General features: G+C 39.9%; 1 protein-coding gene across 1 annotated transcript in view; it reads left to right on the plus strand.

Annotated features, from left to right (window-relative positions):
* Positions 1 to 21: 21 nt before the first annotated feature.
* LOC119736644 (KICSTOR complex protein SZT2-like) overlaps positions 22 to 27987 on the plus strand; it is a 36449-nt gene continuing 8483 nt past the window's right edge. Inside the window, exons 1-24 of the mRNA XM_038210659.1 lie at positions 22 to 225; positions 2636 to 2761; positions 3547 to 3723; positions 3861 to 3938; positions 4583 to 4675; positions 5681 to 5780; positions 7021 to 7233; positions 9812 to 10032; positions 11736 to 11832; positions 12813 to 12861; positions 14275 to 14438; positions 15484 to 15580; positions 16238 to 16372; positions 17220 to 17375; positions 18053 to 18118; positions 18235 to 18285; positions 18519 to 18671; positions 19691 to 19805; positions 20471 to 20682; positions 21488 to 21706; positions 22956 to 23034; positions 23760 to 23992; positions 25291 to 25465; positions 27003 to 27237. Of these exons, the coding sequence (XP_038066587.1) occupies positions 193 to 225; positions 2636 to 2761; positions 3547 to 3723; positions 3861 to 3938; positions 4583 to 4675; positions 5681 to 5780; positions 7021 to 7233; positions 9812 to 10032; positions 11736 to 11832; positions 12813 to 12861; positions 14275 to 14438; positions 15484 to 15580; positions 16238 to 16372; positions 17220 to 17375; positions 18053 to 18118; positions 18235 to 18285; positions 18519 to 18671; positions 19691 to 19805; positions 20471 to 20682; positions 21488 to 21706; positions 22956 to 23034; positions 23760 to 23992; positions 25291 to 25465; positions 27003 to 27237 (3277 nt within the window). The 5' untranslated portion in view covers positions 22 to 192. The remainder of the gene's footprint in view (positions 226 to 2635; positions 2762 to 3546; positions 3724 to 3860; positions 3939 to 4582; positions 4676 to 5680; positions 5781 to 7020; positions 7234 to 9811; positions 10033 to 11735; positions 11833 to 12812; positions 12862 to 14274; positions 14439 to 15483; positions 15581 to 16237; positions 16373 to 17219; positions 17376 to 18052; positions 18119 to 18234; positions 18286 to 18518; positions 18672 to 19690; positions 19806 to 20470; positions 20683 to 21487; positions 21707 to 22955; positions 23035 to 23759; positions 23993 to 25290; positions 25466 to 27002; positions 27238 to 27987) is intronic.

The raw sequence follows: 27987 nt of genomic DNA on the forward strand, positions 1-27987 counted from the left end.
CGCTGCCGCGCCATCTATTGCATGCAGCAGCAGCAGCTGTAGTTGGTAAACACTACATGCACTAGCACTTTAAGCAGACCAGCAAACTCGTTGCAAAATGTCCTTTTTAAAAAACTTTTGCGGCTAAGGATGACACCGAGCGTTGGATAACGAGCAAAAGAGTAGCCGAAGACAAGCTCAAGAGGCCACAGGATGGATCCAGAAACGAGAGACAATCGCTTAATCGTAGGTTTAGGAACTTTGTTTAAGTTTAAATCAGTTGATTCAGTCATCAGTGTAGGCCTACTGTATATACATGTAGCTCCATGGTTGTATGCAAAGATAGCCGCCCCATAAATGCGGCCAATTTACTGGACTACCTCCGTAAATAAAGCCACACTTGGAACATGTACCCAAAAATGTAGAACTTTGTCAAGTTTTTATTTTCACATTTAGAGACTTTGTTTGTAGTTTATTTACACTTTGAAAGCACACTTCTTGTCTTGTCTTGTTTAGTTTGCTGTGTCCTGTGGTGTCCTGTCTTGTCTGAGGTGTGTCCTGTTTTGTTGTCTTGTCTTGTCTAGTCCTAATTTTATTTTGTTTATCTTGTTAAAATTTTTAATTTTTTTTATAATGTGCAATGTTTTAAAGGGAATATACCCGAATATACAACATTTGCAAACATCGAAAAATAAAATTACCAAGTTTTTACGAAATACCTTACTAGGATGTTGGTAAATGACAGTCTCAAGCATCTTGTAAAATTATGGCACCTGGTGTGAAGTCATTTTCAAGAAAATAGTATTTTTGTAAACATTTCCAACGGTGGTCGGCCGACCAGCGTTGGAAAAACCTAACTATTTTTCAACTACTGCTCCAAATTTACCATTTTTTTCAGTCCAAATTTTGTTTGCTATTGGTATGCATGTTCATGAACGGGTGCAGGCCAGCTAGACTGGTTCCCTTGCCTTACAGTTTTCCATCATCTATAAATTGATCCATTTTATCTTTTGTGGAGTCAGGGAACCAGACTACCTGAACATTTTTGTTTTTCTTGGTTTTTCCAACCTTTTCGAACACCAAACTTCAAAAATGTCAGTGTAACAATATTTGATCTATTATACTAACCTCTCAAATAGTTCATTTCTGAAAATTGCAGCAAAAGCCAATGATGTACATTCCCTTTAAGTAAATTTTTATTCGCATCTGGATGTGGGATGACAGGTCCTCCACCATAGTGAATTGTATTGCTTTTGTTTTTCCAATGCCCATCTTGGTTATGATGTATATTTTTTATGTGGCATGCATAAATAATAGTAATAATAATAATAATAACACTCAGCCTCTTTTGTTATAGTGCCGCGAAGCTTAAGACAAGCATGACAAGTCTTCATGGCTGCAGCGCGTGTGATCATGGTGATGTCCAACAATGTGTGCATCCAAAATGTGCTCTAAAATCACATTTTTCATGAAATTAATTCACATTTCCAGAGCTTCCTGGATTTGTCTTCAATGAAATCACATGTTGAGGTGAAAATTGATGTGTTTTGCGGCAGATAACTTGCACTTGAGCACGGAACTCAATCCACCCCGGATAGATGTACACATTCATTACATTCCCTACCACTTAAATTGTTCACAACAACTGATAATTTGAGAAAAAAAAAATTAAGGAAAGAATGTTGCAACCTGACGCTGCTTCGACGGTTGCGTACAAAGTCTATGGAGAGTCAAGAATTTTTTTTAAGTATTTCCTAACAAAATTGGAAATGTTTTTCAGTCCCAGATTCATGTCTTATCATCATTAATTTTTGCAATGACTGACCTTCATTGAGATGATATATGAAGATAAAAGCAGTGTCAGGTAGCACCATTCTTTCCAAAAATCAAAAATATTCTGATAAACTTACCGCTCACATGTCCACCGAGCAGTGCCATCAAATTTTTGGATGATTGAGGGTGCGTGTGACGTCACCCTCGTTGATCAAAGAAAAATTAGTCGATCGAAGATAAAGTCGCGCTTTATCAACGACTGTTTCGCATAATGATCCGTGCTCCGCGCCGTACGACGGCATGGGCTTATAATACACCTAAGGTGGAGACGGCTGAAACGTACATGTTCTAAACAAATAACGGAGGGTAACCACTTGAAACCCGTCTCAAACATCGTAACTAATCTAGTGAGAAAATTAAAACTGAGTTGATATTTGATAAATCCACAATTGAACCTGTAAGAATTTTAAAACTGACTTTTGTTTTGAAAACATCTGTGGAAAAAATTCCATCCTGGGCCACCACTCATATTCCTTAATATGACCTATAAGTACCAAAAGTTGTAAATCTGATGAAGAAACACTGTTTAAGGAGTGCAAACATTCTTTGATAATACTTAAGAATGCTCTGTCATGGCCCATAGACTTTGTGCAGGAGCTCTGAGTGGTGGCCCAGTATGGATTTTTTTCCAAATCGGTCATATATTTACCCAGCTTTGAGTTTATTTCTTACTTTCAGCATATATGATAAAAGTAAATTGTTTTGATAAAACATTTTTACTTGCTACTTGCAGGTCGGCAAACACAATATTTATTAGCTAAGAATTGTAATAACTTGATAGAATTTCCATTTTTTTCTTCCCAATTTTCATTGCATCCCACAGGAGCGTGAGGCCGAGGAGGTGTATGTTCTCATGAAGGAGGAGTACCGCATCTCCAGAAACATCCGCGCCTCCTGGTTCTTTGGCAACCTCAACAAGGAGATCAAGATCAAGTCCGACCAAGATCTGGTGAGGATTAATCTTAATCCGCCTAAAATCCTTTAAAATCCACCGGGAAGTTTTCGAAGAATTTGTAGGATTGAGAAAGGCAGGGGCCAGGCACTGTTCTACTTTCCATGGTGCTTGACTAACTTTGTTCAGAATGTGCACAGAGCTGTATCGTCTTGTAGGATCTGTAAATTGTATCAACCCTAACCCTCGCATTTCCTTCAGTGGTTTTGAAGGATTTTGCAGGATTGAGGAAGGCACCTAGCCACTACATTATTCAAGCATCTTGATAATATCCACAAACACTTCACAAGTTCATCCCATGTTTTTTTTTTCGAAATGAATCTGTTTGGAAATTTACAACGTGCAATATGAGTCGCTGTGCCTGGTACCACCAAATGTGGTTTGCAGTCTATCGTGCACATGTAGGCCCACCACTGTAACATGTAGGCCCACCACTAGGCCCACCACTGAGTACAGTATGGTATGATTCAGTTACTGAGAGACAACAATTTTCATGCGACGCAGTTAAGTTCAGGCACAAAAAGCGGACATAGTTGCCCAAGCCAGATATTCTTTTATTCCGAGTTGGTTCAGTTTCAGGTCTGCTCTGGGCGGTTTTCCTTGAATTTTTGTCAGGTCGGGTCTGTTTGGTTTGGCGAGTTCAGATCGCTTCGGTTTGGATTCGGTGAATATCTATAATGTTTCAAGTTGGTTTGGCCTGGTCCACCCAACCACATGTACATTAGCCCGCACTAATAACATCCCCATTTAGTAAATTTTGTGACTCTTTTTTTGCCTGAAAGATCACTTCTAAGGAAGAACTCGAGGTCCTGTCTATCATTCCAAGAGGCAACTTGGACAAACTCCCGGCCGACGTGCCCGTCCGATACAAGCTGGTTCCCAGCAGTCATGTGACCTTCCTGGCCAGACGCTATCGGCACGTCATCGTGATGGACCTCAGTCCGTCTATGGCCACGGTGGTAAGTGTCGCATAATTTGCGAGACAGCTCTTGAGTGGAGAAATCATGCAAGGCAAATTCTGGCCAATTTCGTTTTTGAGAGAAATGTTTTGCAGCTTGATATTAACTCAACAGTTTTTTCCCTCTTTTATCGGCAGGACACCCAGTCTGGTCGAGTCACTCTCCTAGATCTCTTCAAATGCATCAGCAACTGTCTGGAGGGACTCGTCAAGCCGGTAAGAATTTTCAAATCTTAACCCATCGATTTTAAGTTTTAGACTTCAGAAAGTATATCTGGTACAAATCGTGTTAACATGGTAGTTTTTTCCCTGCCTTCAACATGTGTTGTGTCCTGATACAGCACACAACGTTTACTAAAACCCTAACCACCCTGAATCTTTCAAAATCCTCTTTGTCAAAGTGGAGGATTGATGTTACATGGTGTTTACTGATTTTGTAGGATGCACTTTGTCAAGGTCTTGGGCCGGACCTTGTGTTGTTTTTGCTCAGCCATGCATAAATATAGTCCTGGATTATGCTTGATATCCTCCGTACTGCTCCAGGATGTCACTGGCCAAGCCTCAACATATTGACACTCACTGCCGCAGGATTTTGCAGGATTCAGGCAGTTGTCTCCCCTCCACGGACCATATTCAAGAAATAATGGAGGAATTTGCAGGATTGACGCTATACGCTATTTTTTCATGAGGCCAATTTGAGGATTTTGCAGGATTGAGGTTACATCCTAGCAAAAAGGCCTAGGGAGTTAGGGTTAAGGTATCTTGGCTTTTGGTTGTAAGAAAAATTAAAACTACAAGTATGTCAATAAATGAATTGACAAGGTTTCATTATTTCTCATTTTTGTTGTTGTGTTTTTCAGTTTTTTGTTCCAGGAAGCTCGTTGATGCTGTCTCCAAAGATCTATGTCACTGTCATCGCGTATACCCCTCTGGCTTCACTCACAACGCAGCAGGTAAAATGACCCTAATCCAAACATGTTTGACTGTTACACAAGTGTGTTTTGAAGTTGGACATGGGTGTGTGAGGTGGACTCTCTAATGTCTGTAAACTTTGGCATAAGTAAAGCTCTTAACAAAAAATTGCAAAGTATTAATGTGACGAAGGAGTGGGTGCCCATAATGCCGTGCACCCATGCTCATGTGAGTTTCTCTCACCCAGAGATGCTTCATGTTTAAACACACTCTTTTGAATTTAATTCATTATCGGGTTTGTCCTTCACCAACTTTTTTTTAAAACACTGTATGCTCAGTGTTGTCCTGAGTAATTGTGAGAAACAAGCTCGATCAGAAATATCTCGTAAGCTGAGATATTTAAAAATCCGACATATTTTAAATACACTGCATACTCAGTGTTGTCCCAAGTGATATCTCGGAAGCTGCGGGCCAACGAATTCGTGTTCATGCATGAGTCACGTAATTGTGCCATGTAATTTCTAGAACGAAAAGTGTTTTGAGTAAAAAAAAATCAAAAAATCAGATTTTTGACCCCAGTGACCCCATGATGCCCTTTGACCCCAGTTTGGTCATGTGACATGTTAGGGCTGGGCTACTGATACTTTTGACAAAGTTTGGTTGAAATCAGTCAAAATATGTAGGAGCGATAGAGAATGTCAACGTTTGTTACTAACTAACGGACGGACTTACGGAGAGACATGATGATTTGTTTAGGTTGGACTCGAACCCACGACCTCCTGCCTACTAGTGCAGACATCTTACCACTCGACCACCGAGCTTGGCGGGGTTGGCTCTAGAGCTGGCTCTAGAGCCGGTTCAAATCACTCGGGACACCGAGTATACAGTGTTTATAAAATACGTCGATGAAGGGCAAAACAAAATATTGAATTTACATCACCCCGACGCAAATTCCATCTTATGAATGCTTTTGAATTTACCTACTCTCAGCAAAAGGAACATGTGAACTGCAGTTGTGAATTTGTTTTCGTTTTTGTTGTGTTCAGGTGTTGTTCCAAGGCTGCTTGTTGACCCAGGAAAACCTGTCTTCATTTCTGGATCAGTTACGAGAAGAACTGGAGGATTTTGAAAACAAAGTAGTCGACAGTAAGTTTTATGTTTAACTCTCTCTCCTCCCCAATAAACAATAAACAAAGTAGTCGACAGTAAGTTTTATGTTTAACTCTCTCTCCTCCCCAATAAAAAAAACAGAACTTACACAAGTTTTAATGTGGTACTCCATACACCCAGTATGTGTCCCTTATACTTCTATAATGTATTATAAATGGATGTGCATTGCCATAGAGAATCACACGAAATTATATTTTTTAGTATTGTATAATTATTTGTGAGATGTTCTTGCAAAATGAAACCGAACTGGGCTAAGACCGAAGTGGAGAAAAATACAGAAAAAAAACAAAAAACGAAATGGTGGAAATTTTTTCCCCATTTTCCAATTTGTTGATATTGGTAATCTTATGGTAAATCAAATTAGGTTTTGCCATTCACCGACAAAACCTAATTTGATTTATATCACCCCGGCGCAAAAATTCCATCTTATAATAATCTTATGGTAATTTCTTTTTTATATCTACTACTCGTATTTTAAAGAATTAGTATAAACCAATGTTGAATAAGGGTGTTTTTTAACCAGTTCACGCCGGGATTATTTTGACAAGAATGGAACGAGGCGCGGGATTACTTTTCACTCGACCTCAAGCAAGGCGGGTTGAAGCCATCACCCTTGGGCAGCACACTCATATTCCCGGCCTCACTCGCTGCGAGCGGGTCGCTGACAGATATTTCTGGCCTCGCTCCCTGCGTGTTTATCTGTCATCCATTCCGAATACTGCAAAACTTTTACGTGTATACACGGCCTCCGGCGTGAACTGGTTAAGAAAATACTATTGGCATCTTTCATTTTCACGAATACAAAACTTTAAAGGCCTTTTTTGTCATGTTGATAAATATGAACAAACCCCCATTTCGACCTCTGCCCAGTTCTGTCTCATATTGCCAGGACGGCTCATGTTTGTAATTAGTACATACTTCACTGCTGATAAACTTGCAAAACTGGTGATGACATTGCCACTAGTACAGTAAACGGGGTAGTTGCTGGTTAGAATCCCTCCTGAGTCACCAGTTGATTTTTGCTGGACCCGTAGACCACATGGGCCAGGCCACTGTCTTGTAACTGACTGAGTTACTGACTGAATGACATCACTGCATATAAATAGTGCTCTAAACTGAAACCTTCAGTCTAGCTCAACTAAGCAGGCCTTGTATTATTTTTAATGAAACACTGCGCAGTAAACTGATTTTCTATCAATATATGTTTTTTTTCCAGATATGTTCACAAGTCAGCTGAATGAAAATCTCGACCCCGGCCACCAGAGCATATTTGACGACATTGTTGAACCCGCGGGTTCGCTGTTGTCATCTGCCGCCCAGCGACAGGAGATGGAGACCCAGGATATGGCGACCCCTGAAGCGTGCTTCGTCAACATGCTCTGGTGCGGTATTTTGGCGTTGCAGTTGCTGCCGGAGAACACTAGTGCAGGTAGGTGTAGCAACGGCCAGTGTTTTGTGTTTGTAGTTGAGTCCATCGCAAGTCCTCATAAATCAATCATAAGTCAATCACAAGGACTGCAGGGGTGTGAAATCTCCGCTATTTAGCGGATTTCCGCTTTTTTGTTCAGCGTGCCACATTTTGTTTTCCGCTTTTTTTCTTCCGATGGTCCAGATTTCCCACCGCTTTTTCCCCCGCGCTTAAGCTTTGATTTTATTTCCGTTTATTTTATTTTCCGCCGCCGCCGAACGCACGCGATCCGCTCTCTACAACATACACGTAGCTCTGAGATGGGGTGCGTGCAAGCGAGTATTCAATGTACATGTACATGTACATTTACATTTACGTACGTACGTGTGTACTATACGATGCCATGTGCATGCATTTTCAGCTCGAAGCCGCGTGTGTACACAACGTGTAAACAGCATCCGGGGAACCAACAGTCATTGCACTGTGATTGGCTGCAGATAAATATGAATATTCACACATGCGCCATGAAGCGCGTTGGGACTCTTTGCGGCCGTTCCTGTGTCTATGCATGTAGTGACACGCGATGATCTCCACAATAACTTGTTGTAAACATCGTCTTGTTGCAAATATAAAGCCTTGAAATAAGACTAGTAAATTGTCGCCGACGTGCCGCGCCGGTAGAGGGCATCATGCGGGGCAAAGTTCATGTGTGCATTTCATTGCATGCACGCATCCTGCTGCGTATTCCGCTGCATGCTGATACGTACGTACGTTAGTGTGTCGTTTCAAATGTTTCGAACGTATTTTGACATTAATTCCGCAAGATGTCAGTGCAACACAAATGTGTTATTATCCCAAGAGGTTCGGAGTTTCATTCGGACATTGACAGGACCGATCCTCAGGTTACGAATCCGTGGAAATGGATTTGGATGGAACACATGGTTAACTTAATGGGCAGAAATTAGGCGACTCGATCAGAAGCAGGGACACGCGATGACGATGTGTATCAATATTCTGCAGTAAGGAGTTAAAATATGGAAAACGGCGATTGAATTTCCCAGTTTTCATATACAAGTTGGCCATTTAGGCAGTTTCAAGCAAATAGAAGGAAAAGTTAACTTAAAAACATGCATAAATTGCAAAACATTTTCGACCAATAGTTGGCCCAGGCATGCCAGGGGGCTTTAAAATGCACCACAGAGCATCTACATTTCAAAATTTTTCCGGGGCCCTTGGGCGGGCCCCGAACCCCACGCCGTAAGGGCTTCGCGCTCGCAGGTTCGGTTATTTACAGGTTCAGCTATTTTCAGCTATTTATTTTGGACTCCACTCACACCCCTGTCAGTCACTAGTCAATCACAAGTCAATCACAAGTCAATCATAAGTCAATCACAAGTTAATCACAAGTCAGTCACAAGCCAATCATAAGTCAATCACAAGTCAATCACAAGTCAATCACAAGTCATTCACGAGTCAATTGCAAGTCAATCTCAAGTCAATCTCAAGTCAATCCCAAGTCAATCCCAAGTCAATCCCAAATCAATCCCAAGTCAATCCCAAGTCAATCCCAAGTCAATCCCAAATCAATCCCAAGTCAATCCCAAGTCAATCCCAAGTCAATCCCAAATCAATCCCAAGTCAATCCCAAGTCAATCCCAAGTCAATCCCAAGTCAATCCCAAGTCAATCCCAAGTCAATCCCAAGTCAATCCCAAGTCAATCACGAGTCAATCACGAGTCATTCACGAGTCAATTGCAGGTCAATCTCAAGTCAATCTCAAGTCAATCCCAAGTCAAACCCAAGTCAATCCCAAGTCAATCCCAAGTCAATCCCAAGTCAATCCCAAGTCAATCCCAAGTCAATCACAAGTCAATCACAAGTCAATCACAAGTCAATCACAAGTCAATCACAAGTCAATCACAAGTCCATCCCAAGTCAATCACAAGTCCATCACAAGTCAATCGCAAGTCCATCACAAGTTCTCATACGCCTTCTGAAAGGAAGCCTTTATTTTCACAAAGCGGTTTTCGATTAGTCAAATAGAAAAATGTAACCTAATAATCGATATTTTGATCAATTAATCGAGTAACTGAATAATACTTACGGCCCTACTTTATTACCGTCTTTTTTTTAATAATAATAATAATAATGATAATAAAAACAACACCATCTTTTATAGAGCACGTATCTACCAACAATTAGGTACTCAAGGCGCTGGTAATTATGTCTATTTTTAAAGACAGGTAAATGAAGTTTATGAGAAATGTGCGACCCATTATGTAGCACCTATATAGGGGTTTACAAGGTGCTGTGGTGCATATTGCAGCCACTGCCAGAAACACCGGGGCAAACCCCTTCTCTTAGCGAGAAGTGTTACTGGGTTCTTTAACGTGCATTACACAACACACAGGACTTGCGGCTTTACGTCCCATTCGAAGGACGAAACAATAATCTGATAATGGTAAAGTGCCTTGCTCAAGAGCACAAGAACCATGTTCCCCGTCAGGATTCAAACCCATGTAACCATTGGGCTATAGCTCCCCTATTTTACCATCCTAAACCAACCTTTAACACTCACACTTGTTCTCACAAACACCAGGCATCATCTGCGTGACTGACGGCGTGACGGCCATGCCAGACATCGCCTCAACTAATCACCTCCTGACGCAGATGAGGAACAGCACCGTGGCGTGCTCCTTCCTGCAAGTGGGTAAAGGCTTCCACCCGCACTGCAGCTTTGGTTACATCCCGCACACGGAGATCATGCAGTTCATCGCCACAGCAACCTTCGGAGCTTTCCTGTCCAAGTGCCCCAAAATAGTGAGTGGCTTTTACAAATTAAACCCTAGTTGTCCTTTGAGCTCAGGAAAGTACAGCTTATTGTTTTTAACGCTGATGGCATTAACCCTAAAAGGGCTGAGCTATTTTTACCATCTCTCAATTGGGGGGGGGGGGGGGATTCCGCCCCCCTAAGATCTCGGCTTTCGAACAACGAAAAATTATGAAACTCGATACAGGCATACAACAACTTATCATGAACATACCCAAGAAATTTCATGACTATAGGTCATAGGGTTTTGGAATTATGGCTAATTAAATATTCATATGCACGAATGGTATTTCTGCTCTGTGTACACTATGTATATGGGAAAATTCAGTTTTCACTCACGGCGCATAGAGCCGGAAATATTTTGTTGCGTGGCAACCCTTGGTCCGATTTTTATAATTTTGGTATCAAAAGATGCACAAGGTTTGAGGCTAAAAAGTCATAACAGCTCGGGTTGCGAAATTTTTTTCAAAGCTACCGCGGAAAAAGTTGAGGTGCGGCCCCTTTAGGGTTAAGTCCTTTTCTGTGTTGACCAATTACACAGAAATGTAAGGAAGTGACGTAGGAATTATCCCTGACAATATGGACAGTGTGGTCTTAATACTTGGCATTTTATTAGGCAAAAAACATAATAGTTCTGCTTCCGGTTACCCTACCTATTCTATTTTGACAGCCCCTACCCTAATGTTTTGTGGGAAAAAATGAGGAAGAAAAACCCCCAAAACCATCAATTACTACCTTTTACCCTTGACTACACGCAGACACCTACATATGAGCAACGCAAACAAAAATTGCACCCAAAAAAATTTAATTCCCTACCTACCTACCCTATTTTCAGATGCCATGTAAGCGGAAGCAGAAGTATTATTTTTTGGTCTTACGTGTAGGGATATCAGTATTTGGAGAAAGATACATGCTGAAAATGTCTGCATCTTAGTCTTTTTCCAAATTTTTGAAAAGTTGAACAAAGAAATTGACTGGGGCAGGGTTTGAACCTGCGACCTCCGGATTGCCGTTCCAGTGCTGTACCAACTGAGCTATCCAGCCCTATGGTGGCAGTTCCCCAATTCGTCAATATCTTTTGTTCAAGGGGCGCTAGCCAGAAGCCATCAATCCGTATATGCCATACAGCCAGGGATCACGCCCAAAGTCACGATACATACCTGGGAAATGGTAAACGGGGATCACTCAGAGAGGATACGGCTTTTTATTACAAATTTTCAAATGAACCACAAAGGGAAACTGACTAGGTGAATTTTAACAACTGGGGAACATGGTGCTTGTGTTCTTGGGCAAGACACTTTACTACAATTGCCTCTCTCCACCCAGGAGTATAAATGGGTACCTGTGAAGGTAGAGACCGGAATGCGCTGATCTTGAGCTGCTGCAAAAACTGGTCTCATAGCCTGATGAACAGGGGTACTAATTGTAATGCGCTTTTAGACTGTTGGTATAAAGCACTACCTGGTATATAAACACAGTTATTATTATTATTGTTATTATTATATTTTGAAGGATTTTTTATTGTACTTCCCATCCACCCTTACTGTACATGATGCTTCATTCTCCAATCTTGTTACTCCATGTACGAAAAAAAAAGAAGTATCAGTTGGTTGTTCACAAAAACAACATCAATATCTTCATTTTAATATTCTCAAAGTATGTTTTAGAATTCTACAAATGATTTACCCCGTAGCGCTCCAATCAAATTGAGATGAACCAGTACCACAGGGCATTCCTATCCTGGAACTTCCAGAAAGGGCTGGACGGTATCAAGATAGACTACATTAAAGGTAAGAGACCATTTGGAAATACAGAGTGTTCCAAAAAAAGTGCAACATTCAGAAAACAAATAATTCAAACTGTTTAATTTTTTCTTCTTCAATGAAATTATATATTACATTAAAGCCTGACTCTTTGTCAATCCACGCCTTGTGAATACCCCATTCCATTTGGGTCCCTAGATCCAGCAATACAATTAATTAAGTGAAGGGGTGTAAATGATACTTTGGCCATTCTCACCTGTGATGTCACCAAGTTCATTGCCAATTCAATGCTTAACCCAGATTCAGCATGTCGAGGTGAGAGTGGCCCAAGTAAAATTTACACCCTTTCACTTAATTGATTATATTTCTTGATCTAGGTACCCGCGAGAAATGGGGTAAAAAGGAGTGGAATGAGAAATAGTCAGGCTTTAATGTGATATATAATTTAGTTGGAGAAAGAAACATTTAACAGTTTCAAATAGTTGTTTTCTCAGTGTTGCACTTTTTTGGCACACTCTGTATAGAAAAATAAATCAAATTGAGCCATTGCAATAAAAAATGCCATAGTAATGGAACACTATTTGCATGTAATTAGTCCAAAGTCTCTAGACCCCCCCCCCACCAATGTTACACAATGCAGTTGAGTACTGTTAGTTTATATTTGTGACTCCTAAACTTAAAGGTGTGGTAAACTGTGTATTTACACACTTGCCATGCAATTTCACTGATAAAAATCCAATAACACCGAAGCTGTTAATCAAAAATGGTTTTAAATTAGTAATTTAGGAAGCTTCGGTGGAATTTACTCAAAAAGTTGTAGTAATGTTAATTATCTGCAGTTATTATATTTCATCTGAGGCAGAGTACAAACTGTTGGAAGAGGTGTTTACTATAAATAGAAAGAACTGCTGTATAACAGTCATTAAGGTTATCAGGTAAACATTTGTTCAGGACAAAGTCTGGATTTTTGATATTTGGTTTCGGGTGTTTTTTGTTTTATTTGACAGGGAGACAGCATCAAGTCATCTCGTCGGAAGTAGCCTGTCAGACAGAAGGGTATGGTCAATAATACACACAAAATAACTTTTACCGATACAAATTATGGATAAAAGCTCTGTTGTTCAGGCAAAAGAATCTTGATCTCGTTACATTTAAAAAAAAAATGTATGTTACCTTTAACAGCAGTCAAAAAACAATAGTGCACAAACACGTAACAAGGCTAATATTTCATTGTGTGAGGATAGTTTTGATACTGAAGTCCAATCCATGAGATCAGTAGATTTCTGATCTACCGATGTAGATCTCTGATGTAGATCAGTAGATCAATTTTTATCTGTGTGGGTTATGAACCGGGTTTAAATCTTTTTAAGTATACGCTTCATTGTATTTTTATCCTTGTCTTAATTTTTTTATGGAAAGCGCCTAGGAGCATCATTTTTTTCATGGACGGGCGCTATATAAATTTTAACTTATTATTATTATTATAATTAGTATTATTAGATCTTTTTCTCGATTATAGAGCATGTAAGTCTCTCCAGTCAACGTTCACTGTTTCATGTGAATGTCTTGGTACCAAACACTGACTAGTCTGGTCACAGACCCCGTTTTTGAATTCACCCAATTGCTATCTGTGTTGAACGGAGGTTGAGTCAACTTGATAAAAGTCATCAATTCGCAATATTTTCAATAAATTGTAATGCTTTCTATTCTTTCGAAATACCCACTTATTGCCCTTGATTGGATGGGCCCAGTCAGGACACAAAATAAATACAAAAATAGGACGTTACACAGGTAGATCCTATACATGGTGCCTGGTTGTGCCGTATTCTCGTAAAATCTTGCAGGTTTTTGAGCGCAACTGACATGCTCTACTAACCCTAACCCCCTAGGCCTTTTTTCTTGGAACCATCCTCCAAAATCCTCCCAAATTTTACAACAGCGCCTAAATTCTTCAAAATTTTCAGACAGTCCTGCCTCAAAATGCATTCATCCTCAATCCTTCAAAAATCCTCCTCATCCAAAAATGTTGCACTTATGTTCGAATGAAGGGTACCCAGCCCCTCAATCCTTCAAAATCGTCAGACAGTCCTGCCTCAAAATACCATTCAGCCTCAATCCTCCAAAATCCTTTTCTGAAAAAATACCATTCAGCCTCAATCCTCCAAAATCCTTTTCTGAAAAATACCATTCAGCCTCAATCCTCCAAAATCCTTATCTTAAAAAATACCATTCAGCCTCAATCCTCCAAAATCCTCCAAAAACCACAAGGAGGATTTTGGAGGATTGGGGAGGGTTAGGGCTAAGGGTGATGTCCATTTTGAAGTATGTACTTAAGTTTCATATTTCGTTGTAAGTTTCGTTGAAATGTTGTGATTATTAAAAACCCTGTAACTTATTGAATATTGAAATTTATACACAAAAATACAATCAATACTTAAACTCCGTAATGTCAGAACCTTGATCTTTCAGAATCCAGCCGCCAGCTCCTTTCGCTGTCAACAAGCAAGGGCTGTGCACCATTCCCTTGATCAGGAAGAAGCACCGTGATTACAAGCTGCATACCAGCCTGGCTAACGTGCTGTCTGTCAGACTGAGAGAAGGCTACACCATCAAGGATGTAGCTCTTACTAAAAGTATGTATGGATACCTGTCTGCCTAGGCACAAGGGCACACTGCTTTATTCTGAGTATCAACCATTGTCCAATGGAGCGCTCTCCATAACCAACGTCTGATATATGTGATGCGATCAAGCTACATGAGTAGTTTGTCGACCCTGGTCAAAAACATTTTTATTATAGATTTGAAAAGAGCACAATCTCAGCATTACTGCTGTTAAAACCGTTGCGGGTACCTTCTTTAGTTCCAAAATAATGGAAGTTGGAACACCAAGAGATGTGATGAAGAGATGTGATGAAGTGGCCCTATTTTGGCCTGTATCTCTAAATAAAAATTCCCGACAAACGACTCATTTAGCTTGATCGCATCACATATGTGAGCAATGCAAAGTTTATGCGACCCTGCGCGCCAGCCAATCAGAATCAACTTTAGAAATTGTGACATCATTTCGATAAGAAATGTGGACTAAGCTGTTGATTGGTTAATTTGGCTGTCCTGTTTTTGTAATACAACAACGGGTTATACGGAAGACCCGATAGGAGGCGATCGCTGAATGGTCGGAATTTGGAGATCAAAACCCAGTTTTGTTTTGCATAATTAATAGCCGAATCTGCTCGCATATCATAGACCCTTGATATTCTGTACTCTTAACACTGCAAAAGTATAAGGAGCAACTCTTGTTGACCAAAATAGATTTTAATTTCAGACAGGAAAATTTCCATTGACTAGATGCTGGAGTTGTTCCGCACAATTGCAACAGTCACAATTATGTGTGTAGTCGCTCCTGATTGTTCCAAACGTCAAGCTTTATTCAATCTTAGGAATAAGTTGGTTGGCCACGACTCTCAAATGCCTTGCTGAAATGAATGTAAACCAATTAGCATTTGTGTTACATTGTGTTACATTGTAGTACATTGTATTACATTGTATCACATTGTATTACATTGTTTTTACTCCTGGATGAATCCATAAGAGTGTACAGTGCTGGGCTGGTTTGGGGCGGCACAGTGACCAATGGGTAGTAGTGTTATTAGTAATCAATATTTTGATATATTATGTTAGATGACAAACAGATTGAGGTGAAGTTAGCACTCCCCTGGAAATACAACGGCAGGATTGAGTACATTGCATCCTCAGCATGGCCCCTGAATCCTAACAGGTTGGTGTAAACCACATGTGGAAATTCTATTTTTAGTATTTATATTTTTGTGAATTTATATCCGGGGGTTGGGGGTAAGAGTTGGATTTTGTTATTACAAATAATCAAGTTATGTATTTCAACTACACATGTGCACATCAAGATTTGGCGTTTTTCCTTTCGGAATAAATAGTTTGCCATATGCATGCAAAATCATAGCAGGTACCAGCAAAATTAAAAAAAAAATATATGTTGTGAAGTAAGTGCAAAATTTCAAAATGTTTTGACAGCGAAGTGTTCTTAGACGTTTTGTATGCCTCAACTTTTGTGTGAACGAAATTGCCATCGTCTGTTGGAGTGCATGAAAAATTACAGAATGCAGATTCGGTTACCACGTCCCCCATAGACTTGTGTGAATTTATCTGCTGAGTTTATCCCAAATTGAAAATCGTGGAATCTTGTTATGTTCATGTGAAGTTGGAATACCGGTTTGGCATATTGTGTGTTGAGAATATAGAATTGTTGCTTATTGTAAAAAGGGTACATTTTGATATTTTGATGAACATTTATCTGGTTTTAGGATGCTATGCAGCTTTCAGAGAAGTCGGTCCACAAAAAAAAAGAGCAGAATTTGAAAAAGGAACCAAAATATTTGAAGTTGTATGATTTGGTTGGCAGGCATCTGACCAACGTGGATGTCATCATGGAGGGTAGCTATGAGTTCCTTCATGACTTGACGTGTCGCATGAAGAAGAGTCCCCACAATGCCTACCGCACCAGGGTGGTCATGAACTTCTGGCAGACGCTGCGCAGGTAAACCTGAAACCCACACGAGTCTCTGTTTGAGTCTTAAGGACATTGTTGTACTGAATGGATTTTACCAGTGCAGTGAGAAGAGCGTACTTTGCTCTGTATTTTCACAGATCACACTGTTTGACATCTTTACATATTCAGATATGTGAAAATACAGGGTGAGTCAGAATGATGTGCATGCAAATTAATGAAAATAATAAAAATATGAAGCAATTATCAAAACAAATGCAAATGAGATATGTTATAGGCTGGTATTTTTGACACATTTGGTGAAAGTTTCATGTATATCCATTGTACCATTTTGAAAAAAAGCACTAGCAAAGAACACACGCTAAAAAAACACTCTGACCACGGTTCCATGGTTCAACAAATTTATTGAAATCGCGTACTGATGTGAAGCAGTGTAACAATAAATAAAAACCTAGTCATGGTGACTGACTCACTTGAAGTTATTGACACTTTTAAAAAAGGCAAAACCAATTCCGTGTGCAGACTGGAAAATGAGCCACTTCAATGAAAATGGCGTAACTCCTCACCACAGCCGCTAAATTTGAAAATTTCAAAATTCCTGTGGAAGACTAGATAATAACCATTCATATGAAACACTCAGTTTTGTTCTCAAAATACTCTATTTGCCACAAAAAAATTGTGAACTTGGGTCCAGATCATTCTGACTCGCCTTGTTTTGACTGATTTCCATTGCACAGGATTTGTAAATAGTTCAAACACTCAACAGTACCTCTACCAACTAGTGACTCATATTGTTAAGTTGGGTCACATTTTAGCATCAGTTGCTATTTTTTTGCGTTTAAAATTTTTCAAAAATTGTTTCTTCTCGATCCCCCAGTTTGCAGGAGACCGATCAACTTCTGGTCCATCTGCAGTCTTTCTCCACCAACTCCATCTACTACACGGTGCCCGACGGCATCAAGAAGGGTATCCCTCTGCTCTACATGCCTCCTTACTCCGAGACCCCGGTCCTGGCTCAGAAATTTGACAGCAAGTAGGTTTCTAAGACATGTGGTAACCATTTCAGACTGAGATTCCAGATTTGAACGTAATGGTATTTACAGAAATGCAAGATTTCCTTGGATCAGCTGATTTGCTCTTGTTTTTAATTTCTCATATATGCCATTAAAAAGTTGGAAAAATAAAAACACTGGAATGAATCTCGTAAAGCTATAAATTTCTTTTGTGTGACTTCGAATTTGCAGCCCTGTGATTGGGTCGACTCAAGCAGGTTTTGGTTTTAGACAAGCTTGCATTATTTATTAATTTTCCTGTTCATAAGATCGAATTTTGTGTCGGGGTGATGTAAATCACATTAGGTTTTTGCCCTTCACTAGAAAGCGTCTGCACTAGAAAGCAGGAGATCGTGGGTTCGAGTCCCACTTGAGTGATTTTTTCCAACTTTCACTCGGGAGGTAACACACTGAGTATTAATTTCCTTTGACTTGACTTGGGAGTCACTCCAAATGATTGCAAAAGTCGACCTTTTGACAAAGTCGCTCCCGAACTGTTTTAAAACGGTCAAACTTTTCATGCACTTTCATCTAAATCTATTGAATAAATTGGTTCTGTGGGGTTCTAGAATGCTAGCCTGAAACGGGGGTGACAATCTTCAGTAGAAGCCTACTGTAGATTGGTTGATTGCGCATCCTTTTGTTTAATTTCTTACAGAGATTCCAGCCTGGAGCTGTTTGCAGGATTCTGGAAAAGGATCTCTCTCATGGAACCCAAGAAATGGTAATATCAGTCAAATCAATCATTTCAGATTCTTTAATTGAGAAGGTGTTTCCGTGTTGTGTTGAAGTAAGTCGTGAAATCATTTTTATATTTTTTTCCCCAATTTTTGCTCGCAGGCAGAGATGGTTGCACACTCACAGAATTGCTCTTCTCCTGGTGCCAGATATGTAAGTGAATCAACCAGAAGACACCTGTCACAGACAATGACAATGACAACTAATAATGACATTGACAACTTATTACGACAATGACACAATGACACTTGCAGAAACTTAGAATGATGGTGATTTGAGTGCCACAATAGCGGTTGACATCCTTTATTCTGCCAAAAACTTGACAAATTCCATTTCATTTGTTGTGCTATTAATGTACTCCCTCTCCCCCCCCCCCCCCCCTTTAGGCCTTTGCCAAAGCATCTGTACCTGCCTAATAGCAACGGTCGATACAACAACATCCAGAGCAGAGTTGCCCAGAAGGAGCTCAACTCACTCTTGACTGAATTCAGCACCTTCACGTTGCTGGAGAACCACAGCTACATCACCCTCACGTCAACGTAAGTCAGGATAACCTGTCGTTATAAGATATTTTGGGAAAGATTATTACTTTTGTTTCTCAAAAGAATGAGTGACATGGCACCTGCTAACTATATTTTCAATTTATCAAAAGTTAAATAAAGAAATTGACTAGCTCAGGAGTTCAACCTGGTTTATGACTATACTCATTAATTTGGGATTGTGTGAGCTGCAGCAACCAGTACTTTAATTAGCCTACGCTTGTTTCTTCAACTTCTCCAATACACATCATTATTACTGATAACTTTGCACAATATACATCAAGATATATCATCATAATAAACCGTAAATTTGACCCATTGCTTCTGGTGATCGCCAGATACGAAAAACTACAAACCTTTTTGGAAAAAGTGGAAACGTATGCACTGACCTATGCTGACCACCGCTCTCAGGCTAGCTAAGCAATGATAATGGGAGGTTCTTAAAACAACATATTTTAAGATTGAAATTACGTTAGCCATTACAATAGCATATAAATTGAATAAATAACGTGTGTTGCGTTGCTGCTGGCAAACGTGAAGTGACACGTTTCTCCGCTAGCATCACATACCACTCCCTATTCAAAATTCCCGCTCTAACCATCGAACCATACAATCATTAGCATATCAATGATAAATTCGATGCATTCTTATTCGCTCTGGACTCAACCGAATACATTAGTGCACCATAAAGACAGTGTAAGATTGGAAGATGCTAACTTACAGCCGGACAGCTCAGTTGGTTGGAACGTCGGTACAGTGTTCCAGAAGTCGGTTGTTCAAATACATGTATCAGTTCAGTCAACTTCTTTGGTTTAATCTGTGGTTTATTGGGAATTTTTGCCAGTTACCCACAGTTACACATTCTTTTATATTGAACAAATCGTTGTCACGCTAAAAGTCCTGATTAAGTGTGAAGTCTTATTACACCCCAAATTATGCCTGTCACATGACTCTGCAAGGGTGGAGACAAGCTAATAAAAAGTTTCTGAATATTTTTTGTTGTTGTTGATATTGACTAGGGATGCCAGTAGTCCTCCTACGTCCTTCTATCTGATCAGAGTGCAGTCTAAAGCACCTTGTGTGGTCATCAGACTAGCCTTCCTGGGAGGAACGCCGGGACATGAGAGAAACCAGGTAAAGAGGAAACAGAAGGCTCCTACAAGATTTGGGAGAACTTCGAGTCATTTACTTATTCTATCACAAAGCTCCCGCAATTTCCTTTTTTTAAACGCTGACAGTTTAGATCAGTTCACACTCGGCACATAAGTGAAAATTGATTGTGAGGTTGTTACACTCTGGCAAGTATTTGAATAGCAGAATTTGTGACTGGATCCCGCAAAATAAGTTTTAAGGGCTTTTATCAACCAATTTATTTTTCAGGTTTAGTGAAAAGAACAAATTCTGCTTTTTGTTTTAACGAGTGTCACTCAAAAGTAATTCTTGCAACTTGGAACTCATTTTGTTTTGATCAGGTCACATTTGCAAAAAAAAAAAATTAACGCATTTCAACTCTGGCAAAGTTTACCACAAAAAGCTTGCTATGTCTCTTTTTACTCCTGTGATTTCCTTTTGCACTTATGTGAAGTATTAAACAGCCTTTAGATTCAATGGGCCTTTTTTGCCATGTTGCTTAGGCTAATTAATTAAATTGAAGGTCAACCACAGCAAGAATTCGCATGGCACAAATTTCGTGTCTGGTGGATTTTGTCACAAATGTTTTGCCACATCTCTTCGCATTAATGTGATTGTTTCTCTTTGCATACATGTGAAGTATTTATTTGTTTTGCCTTGATGCTTAGATCGTGAGCGAACTGAGGCAGAAGTTACAAGACCTGACCGTGCCTACCAGGCAGACTGGCTACCTCAAAGCCAACACCGGCCAGCGCAAGTCCATCGTCTCTAAGATGGCTGCAGCGGCCAAGGGCAAAGCTGCCCAGCAGGAGCAGAAACAGAACACAGACAAGTCCTGTGTCATCATCCTGGCCAGGCCTATTGATATCATCCTGGTCAAGTACGTTACTGCTGAAGTTCCAGCTTGTTTAAAGTTTGTTATTTAAAAGTGGTGATACAGGGCATGACTTTTTTGGCATCACCGGGATAGACTTGTTTTAAAAATTTGGCGCGAGGTCGTTCTCAACCAATGAAATCACAGTATGATGTCTAAGACACCTTGTAACAAGTGATATTGCCAGCTTATATCTGGAACCGAATTTGTTGTCGTTTGTGAAACGTTAATCAGCCAAAAGTTCAAGGCGTTTACATTTCTGAAAACCTGTTCTCAGCTGTTGTTTTTTGCAAATGAGCCCTTTGCCTAATAGGACTGTTTATTTATATCTGAAGGTTTGTTAGCTTAGCTTATAATGTGCTCACATCTGGAATTTCAAATTGATATCGCAAATTTCTTTTTTGTTAATATTCTGTAAACCCGTGTGAACATGGCCCAGATTTTTTTTTAAAAGATCCACGATCATGACGATGGATAGATTGTTAGCAAATGAATCTGTGCTAACGTTTATCATATATCATAACAAAATAAGTGCATGACTGTGTGTACACAGCGATCTTCTTTTTTTCATAACCATTTTAAGCAAATCAGTTAGCATGCTCTTTCATGAGCTTACGGTCGCCATGAAACATCAGCAGACAATAACCTGCTTAGAGTACTAAAACATTGATCATGTACTTGTTGTAGTTTTGTCTGCAATTCTGTCTTAAAAATGTAGACGACTATTATAATGTCAGTGGTCTGGCCCAAATTAATGAAGTTATTAAGAAATTCTCCACTACCAGGCCTTTTTAATTCTTTCCACTTTCAGATACGAAAGGATGCCTCCGGACTTCGCTGACCTAAAGACTTCGATCCAAGTCACGACGGGTTCCGTTCCTGTCTACATGGACAGCAAAGGGCCCGTCAAGGACCTGAATCGTCTGGCCTGCTACCTACACCATCATCGATGGATATGGGATGCTCAGAATGATCGCAGTGCTCCTATCTCAACGGAAGCGGTGGCCCATGTCCTGTCTGTTCTCACAGAGTAAGTCTTGAGAGAGATGCATAATACAGCGTGTGTCAATAAAAACGCAGGATTCAAAGCGATTTTTTTTCTGAGAAAATTATGCTACTGGTGTGCCTAATTTGATAAGGATTTGATTGTCCATAATTTCATCTTTGACAAGATTTTTGTTTGGTGGAATTTGGACTTTTGGTTCAAAAGTTATGACAAGTTTTGTGAAGCCCTTCTGAAGCGGGTTGGTCTGATTCAATGACCTTAACACAACGACCAGTTATGTACAATGCAGGTATGCATTGAAGACAATTAAACCAGAACAAAACTTTCTTTGAAACAACTGATGATAAGTATCACTTAAATTTAATAACTGGACTATCATTGTTTCAAAGCATCATGAATTATTGACTAATAACATTGATTGTGGACTAAAGGATTATGTAAGCCTAATCCTGCCACACATGTCCTTCTTTGTGATCCACAAATACTTTCACCTGTACTGAATTCAAACCTTTCATTAGGTATGTGTGATTTCACAAATCAGACCAGCTTGGAATTTATAACCCTTCTTCAATGTACTCTATCTCTGGACAGGATTGTCCAAATGAGATGGGATAAAAAGCATAGTGAAGAGAAGGAAAGGTACTTTGAAAAGAGGGTTAACATTATGATGAATAGGGGTGGTTTATATTCTTAATATTTTTGTTTCTAATACTGCGTTTTTATTGACTCAAAACTCCTCAAAACTTCTCAAAGTAATGAGTTTTGAAGCATATTCTTCTTGCAATCCTGAGTGGGGATCACTTCACAATTCGCTCTTTTCACACTCCGCCATTGGGCATGCACAGCCTTGATCTAGCAACTTTACACAATAAAAATAGCCGGTTCAGTGATCTGAACCCCGACATGGGAATCACTGAACCGGCTATATTCTCAGTCTGTTAAGTTGCCAGATCGAGGCTCTGCATGCCCATGGCGGAAGTGTGAAAAGAGCGAATACTCATTCAAAAGTGTTCAATGTATTTTGGTGAATTTTTTTGTTTTGGCATTTATAGTTGTGATAATCTCATTAACATTTTCAGAATATCTGATTTATTTTCAAAACCAGTAGTTTGTTTGATGAATTTAATTGATGAAGGAGACGCTTTCACTCTTCTTTCCATCTGTATTTATTTTTGTGATTCTTAAACCCAATTTTTGCCTTCGTAAAATTATAATGTTAAAAGTTAAGAATCTTTTAAATTTATGTGTCAATATTTTCTCATTTTTGTCCTAGTTTGAGGCTTCAGGAAGGCTTCCATTTCTCCTACTCCAACTCGGGGATCATCAGTTTTGTCACCGAACTCAAGATGAAGGTAACCATGGAAACCGTTTAATTTTCCTTCTAAAATGTTTTTAACCTTCGCAGAGAGTCATTAAATTGTACTGCACATAGTTTTATTTCAAAAGGGATCTTGACAAAATTGATCTTTTTGTCTATTATTCAATTTTAGTGGCAGTGGTGAAGCTCTATAATGCAAAAAGTATGCAATTTTTACAGAACAAATTAACGTGGAATCTCTATAAGTCAAACCTCGGGGGAATTGGCTCAAATTTTGAGTTGAGCAGAGTTTTGAGTTATCCAATGGATTCTCTATTCAACAACAATTGACAGGAAAACGTTTTTACTTGGAGTTAGAAGGGTTTTTTAGTTAACAGGTTTTGACTTATCGAGATTTCACTGTATCATAAAAAGGTAGAGGACGATTTCTGTGTCCTTCAGGGGTGTGAAATCTCAGCTTTAAAGCTGATTTCAGCTGTTTCTGTTGTGGATTTCAGCGTTTTTTCCCTCACTTGCTGTGTACAAAAGTATAGGAGATTTCCAAAGTTCAGCTTTTTTACACCTTTTTCAGCTGTTTTCAGCTATTTTTATCAGTGGTCACTCACACCCCTGGTCCTTCTTGATCTAACTTTTTAACAGGGGTCACAACAGTAAACGTATAGAGCTTGAAGTAGAACTGAGTAAAACTGAGAAGTTAAAATTAAGAAACTGGCACAAAGAAAAATCTGTAAATGCCCAAGTTGTCCTCCCTCCGTACAGAATCCAATGAAGTCTGGCAGTAGGGACCTCTACCCCGGACTAACCCAGTCCCAACAACCACCGGCCAGTCCCAAGCCTGAAGCAGAGTCAGCAGACGTGGACCCAGACACAGTGGCAGATGGGGTGACAGACACAGCGACAGACGGGGCGGGGGACGATGTGTTCCCATGCCTGGTGCAGTACATCGTGTTCCCGCCGCACACGGCGACATACTGCATGGACAGGACTACAGGGTGAGAATGTAGTCTGAACACTGTGTCAATAGCTCTTTTAGATATAGAGTCAGAAAACGGCCAGCTCGCCCTTGTCCCTACGCCCTCTTATAGGTACAGTCCATCATTTGAAATTTGTGCATTTTGTTCGTTCGAAGCAACAAATGTGCGCAGAATCTAAAGAAGGGTGCTGAACAACTAACCTGATGAAGTTTCAGCTCAGCTTCAGCTGTATATTCCGAGAAAAACAGCATTCTAGGATCTCAATTTCAAATCCAAATTTGCTGAATCATGTTTTGAATTGGCCCTGAATTCAGCGTCCAAGACACGTTCTCACTGAGCAGATTACAGCTACGCGGCACTGAATCGACGAATTATATGACCCCCTGTGCATGTGCGTTGTGTCAACGCTTGCGCGCGCTTCGCCGAATTAAAAAAAAACCCGAACTACGAACGGAATTTCTGCGTCTTTAGACGCACTGTTGGAAAAGGCCTTCTTTTGTTGATTTCTTCAACAGCGTGCCAGAAAGAAAAATTTCACAGGGAGTTTAGTCCCCTTATTATCTTTCAACCAAGTATGTTTTTTCAACAATAATTACGTCAGTTACTTTTTTGATGGCTGCAAATGATGGACTGTAGCTTTAAGTAAGGTCACTTGAATTTCATATACAAAGAAGCACTGTGTTCTGCATGTAGGTGTACTTTTGTACTTGGCAAATCAAACTAAAGGGAAGATTCCAAAGAATCTCCTGTCTTCATTCGTATTGATAAGGTCAGGTTTCAGTCTCGAAAAAATAGGAAATAGATTTGTTACAAAGACCAATAGAATCATTTGCAATTTCCCAAACTCTTTGAAGGACAAAAGTGATAAAAAAATCTTATTTGAATTGAAGACTGACTGGAACAAAAGTTCACCCAACAAAATTCTTCACAGCAAAATTGTGCTGAATATAAAATGATTCAACCTTTATAACAACTTGCTGTGAACTCACAAATTCATGTTCATATTTGCTGTCATGGCAAGGGTGTTCTGGTCACACAAAAAAAGTGTCATATGAAATTGTGACTCCCATGAAATCTGGTCTGTTTTGCCTTAAATGGACTCTAACACTCCCACTGTCCTAATTAACTTCACAATACAACCAATCAGTCCGTATTTCATGGAGTCCCATTCTCACACCACACCGGCTTAATCTTTGAAAATGAAAAGCTCTTTAAGAGCATTGAACAGATATGATTTATTCATTCCATATGCTGAAGGAACTTTAAAATTTTCAAAACATCTGAAGAGTGATGTGAATTTCTTTCTTTCCTCCCAGGGGCTCCAACCATCCCGACTTGGACCCTCTTGACGAGCAGGACACAGCGGAGGCAGACGGCAGACTACAGCTGGTGACAGAATGCTGGGTGGAACCTCAGAGCGGCACGGCGTTCGACGTACCCAGCGAGAGAGAATACTTCCAAAACTGCAGCTACAAGGACGTTCCTCAAGTGGTAAGGGTAGGCTGATCCATTAAGCCCCGCCCCCCATGATGTTTCGACCAATCCCAGAACTTTTTGTACTACATTGTATTACATTTTAGTTATTCCCTGATGAATCCATAAGATCATGGAGTGCTTGGGCGGTTAGGGGCAAAATGTGGAATGATAGGCAGGATGGTTTTGGGCAGAATGGAGAACAGGCAGGGCCATTTGCAGCAGTACAGATAGTAACAGGCAGGGTGATTTGGGGCAGTGCAGAAAGTAAGAGGCATGGTGGTTCGGGGTAGTATAGAGACTAAAAGGTTAGTTTCCAACTTTTAAGGAAGAGTGGTTACGGACGTAGCGCGGACACAAAAATTAATTTTTGCCATTTTTGCTAAATATTTCAAAAAGTTTCAAAAACTGAAATACTCATCCAAGAGAGCGTGTAAATTGACCTCAAAAACCTATGAGATTTTACGAGAATACAGCACATCCGGGCACCATGTATAGGATCTGCAATGTGTGTAATGTCCTATTTGTTACATATATTTTGTGTCCTGACTGGGCCCATCCAATCAAGGGCGATAAATGGGTATTTCGAAAGGAAAGAAAGCATTACAATTTACAACATATTGAAAATATTGCAATTTGATGACTATTATAAATTAAAATTGTTGACTCAACTTCTGTTCTATCAATCACGCAGAAACAAGTGGGTAAATTCAAACACGGAAGTCTGTGACTAGACTAGTCATTGTTTGGTAAAAAGGGAAGTTAGGGACACTTATACTTCACTTACAATTATTTCAGAATGTCACAAAGCATTCTCTGACCTCATGGAAAGACCAAGTTGTGTTTGTTTAATGCAACAAAGAGGACAAGCAGATTTTGAACCATTAACAAATCCTTCTTGTGTTTTATTCACGATTCATAAATACCTCAGACAGTTTAGCCATTCCTATTGGTCGAGAGCCCGTCACGTGGCCGGTATTAAACGGATGATAAAGACATGGCTAGCTGGTCTTAAACACTTTTCCAGTGTCACAATAAAATGTGGACTCCTAAAAATCCAGTGCCTCTTATCGTTTCATTGGTTGAACGTTCACAATCCTCACGTAGGCATGCGCAACACTACTAGGGAGTCAGAATTTTAAAGTTCTAAATTCAAAACGCAACGCGCCAGGTGCGTTCTGCGCGACATCGCGTAGAACATGATACGCGCGCGTCAATCTCCATAAAAGGGTTGTTTTCATCTTACTGGCCAGCTGAACACTCCATTATTTTGCAGGAGGGATGTTTCAAAAAGCATAAAGTGAATTTGTTGAACAAAATCGGGATGTTTTGAACGAATTATATGATTTTTTTTTACCGAAAAGGTATTTATGAATGGGAATAAATATGTACTCCGTCGGTATTTATCACTCTGTTTAATACCACTTAGAGTCTGGGTGCTGATAATTACCCTCGCCTCCGGCTCGGGTAATTATCAGCACCCAGACTCTAAGTGGTATTAAACAGAGTGATAAAAACCTCCGGAGCACACATTTATTCCCTTATTCGTACCCAGCTGTTCCCCTTAGACCAGGAGGTCATCTCCACCTTGCTGACCTACGAACACCTCAAGGTCCTGTGTCGCGAGCGAGGCATGATGACGCCCTTCGTGGCGCACCCCTCGACGGACACGGTGGGGGAGACCCTGAGACTCAGTGAGTCCATCACCCACCTGCCTTACTCCTTGGAGGTGCTGAAGCTTCTTCCAAAGTGCCAGCAGGCGGAGGTCTTGTGCTCCACGTACATCGAGGGTAAAACTTTCCTTAGTTCTCAGTATTATGCAGTGATGTTGTCGAAGAACGTGTGATAGATCGTCACAAGTTTTGTCACAAGTCAAATCACAAGTCCAGTCACAAGTAACACGGGATGAACAACAAAAAAAGGAATCTTTTTGTTATCATCTCCAACATTTTCATTGTTGCCAATACCAAACAGTACAGACAGCTTTTAGCTTTGTCAATAGTTAAAGAGGTTGTAGAATGCTGAAAGTCGTTTTGTTTTTTATATTTTTTTATTGTAGAGTAGACCCATATATTTCAAAATGACAAAGTCCCATTCTTTTGTAATGTGCGTTTATATATGTTTATAAAACTGAAATTCATCGAGTAATTTGTTGGCCGGCGAGCGCATAATTGAAATGAACAGTCGTCGGGTTCTTCGTAAAATGAGAAAAATCGTGACGTAATAAACAGGACTCGTTTATACTACGCTGCATCAGGAGTCCTGTATATTACGTCATGATTTACTATGTTTTGTTTGCTGCCCCCAACGATGACTTTTAAACAAATTGCAGGTTCGGGTCGAAACAGGACCTGAAAAACAGCTCTCAAAAGTACCTTTTGTACTCATTTCATGACAGACACAATAGTCGTTTTTATTTCATCACACCTTAGGCTACATATACCCGAAAAATGACGGAAATGTCTTCGAGCATTCCACAACCTCTTTAAGAAATTGTAGAAAAGTTGAGATGTGGCAATTAAAAATACACACGCACGTAC

Source organism: Patiria miniata, unplaced genomic scaffold (genome assembly GCF_015706575.1).
Source record: "Patiria miniata isolate m_02_andy unplaced genomic scaffold, ASM1570657v1 HiC_scaffold_3, whole genome shotgun sequence".
In the NCBI taxonomy this organism is placed as follows: Eukaryota; Metazoa; Echinodermata; class Asteroidea; order Valvatida; family Asterinidae; genus Patiria; species Patiria miniata.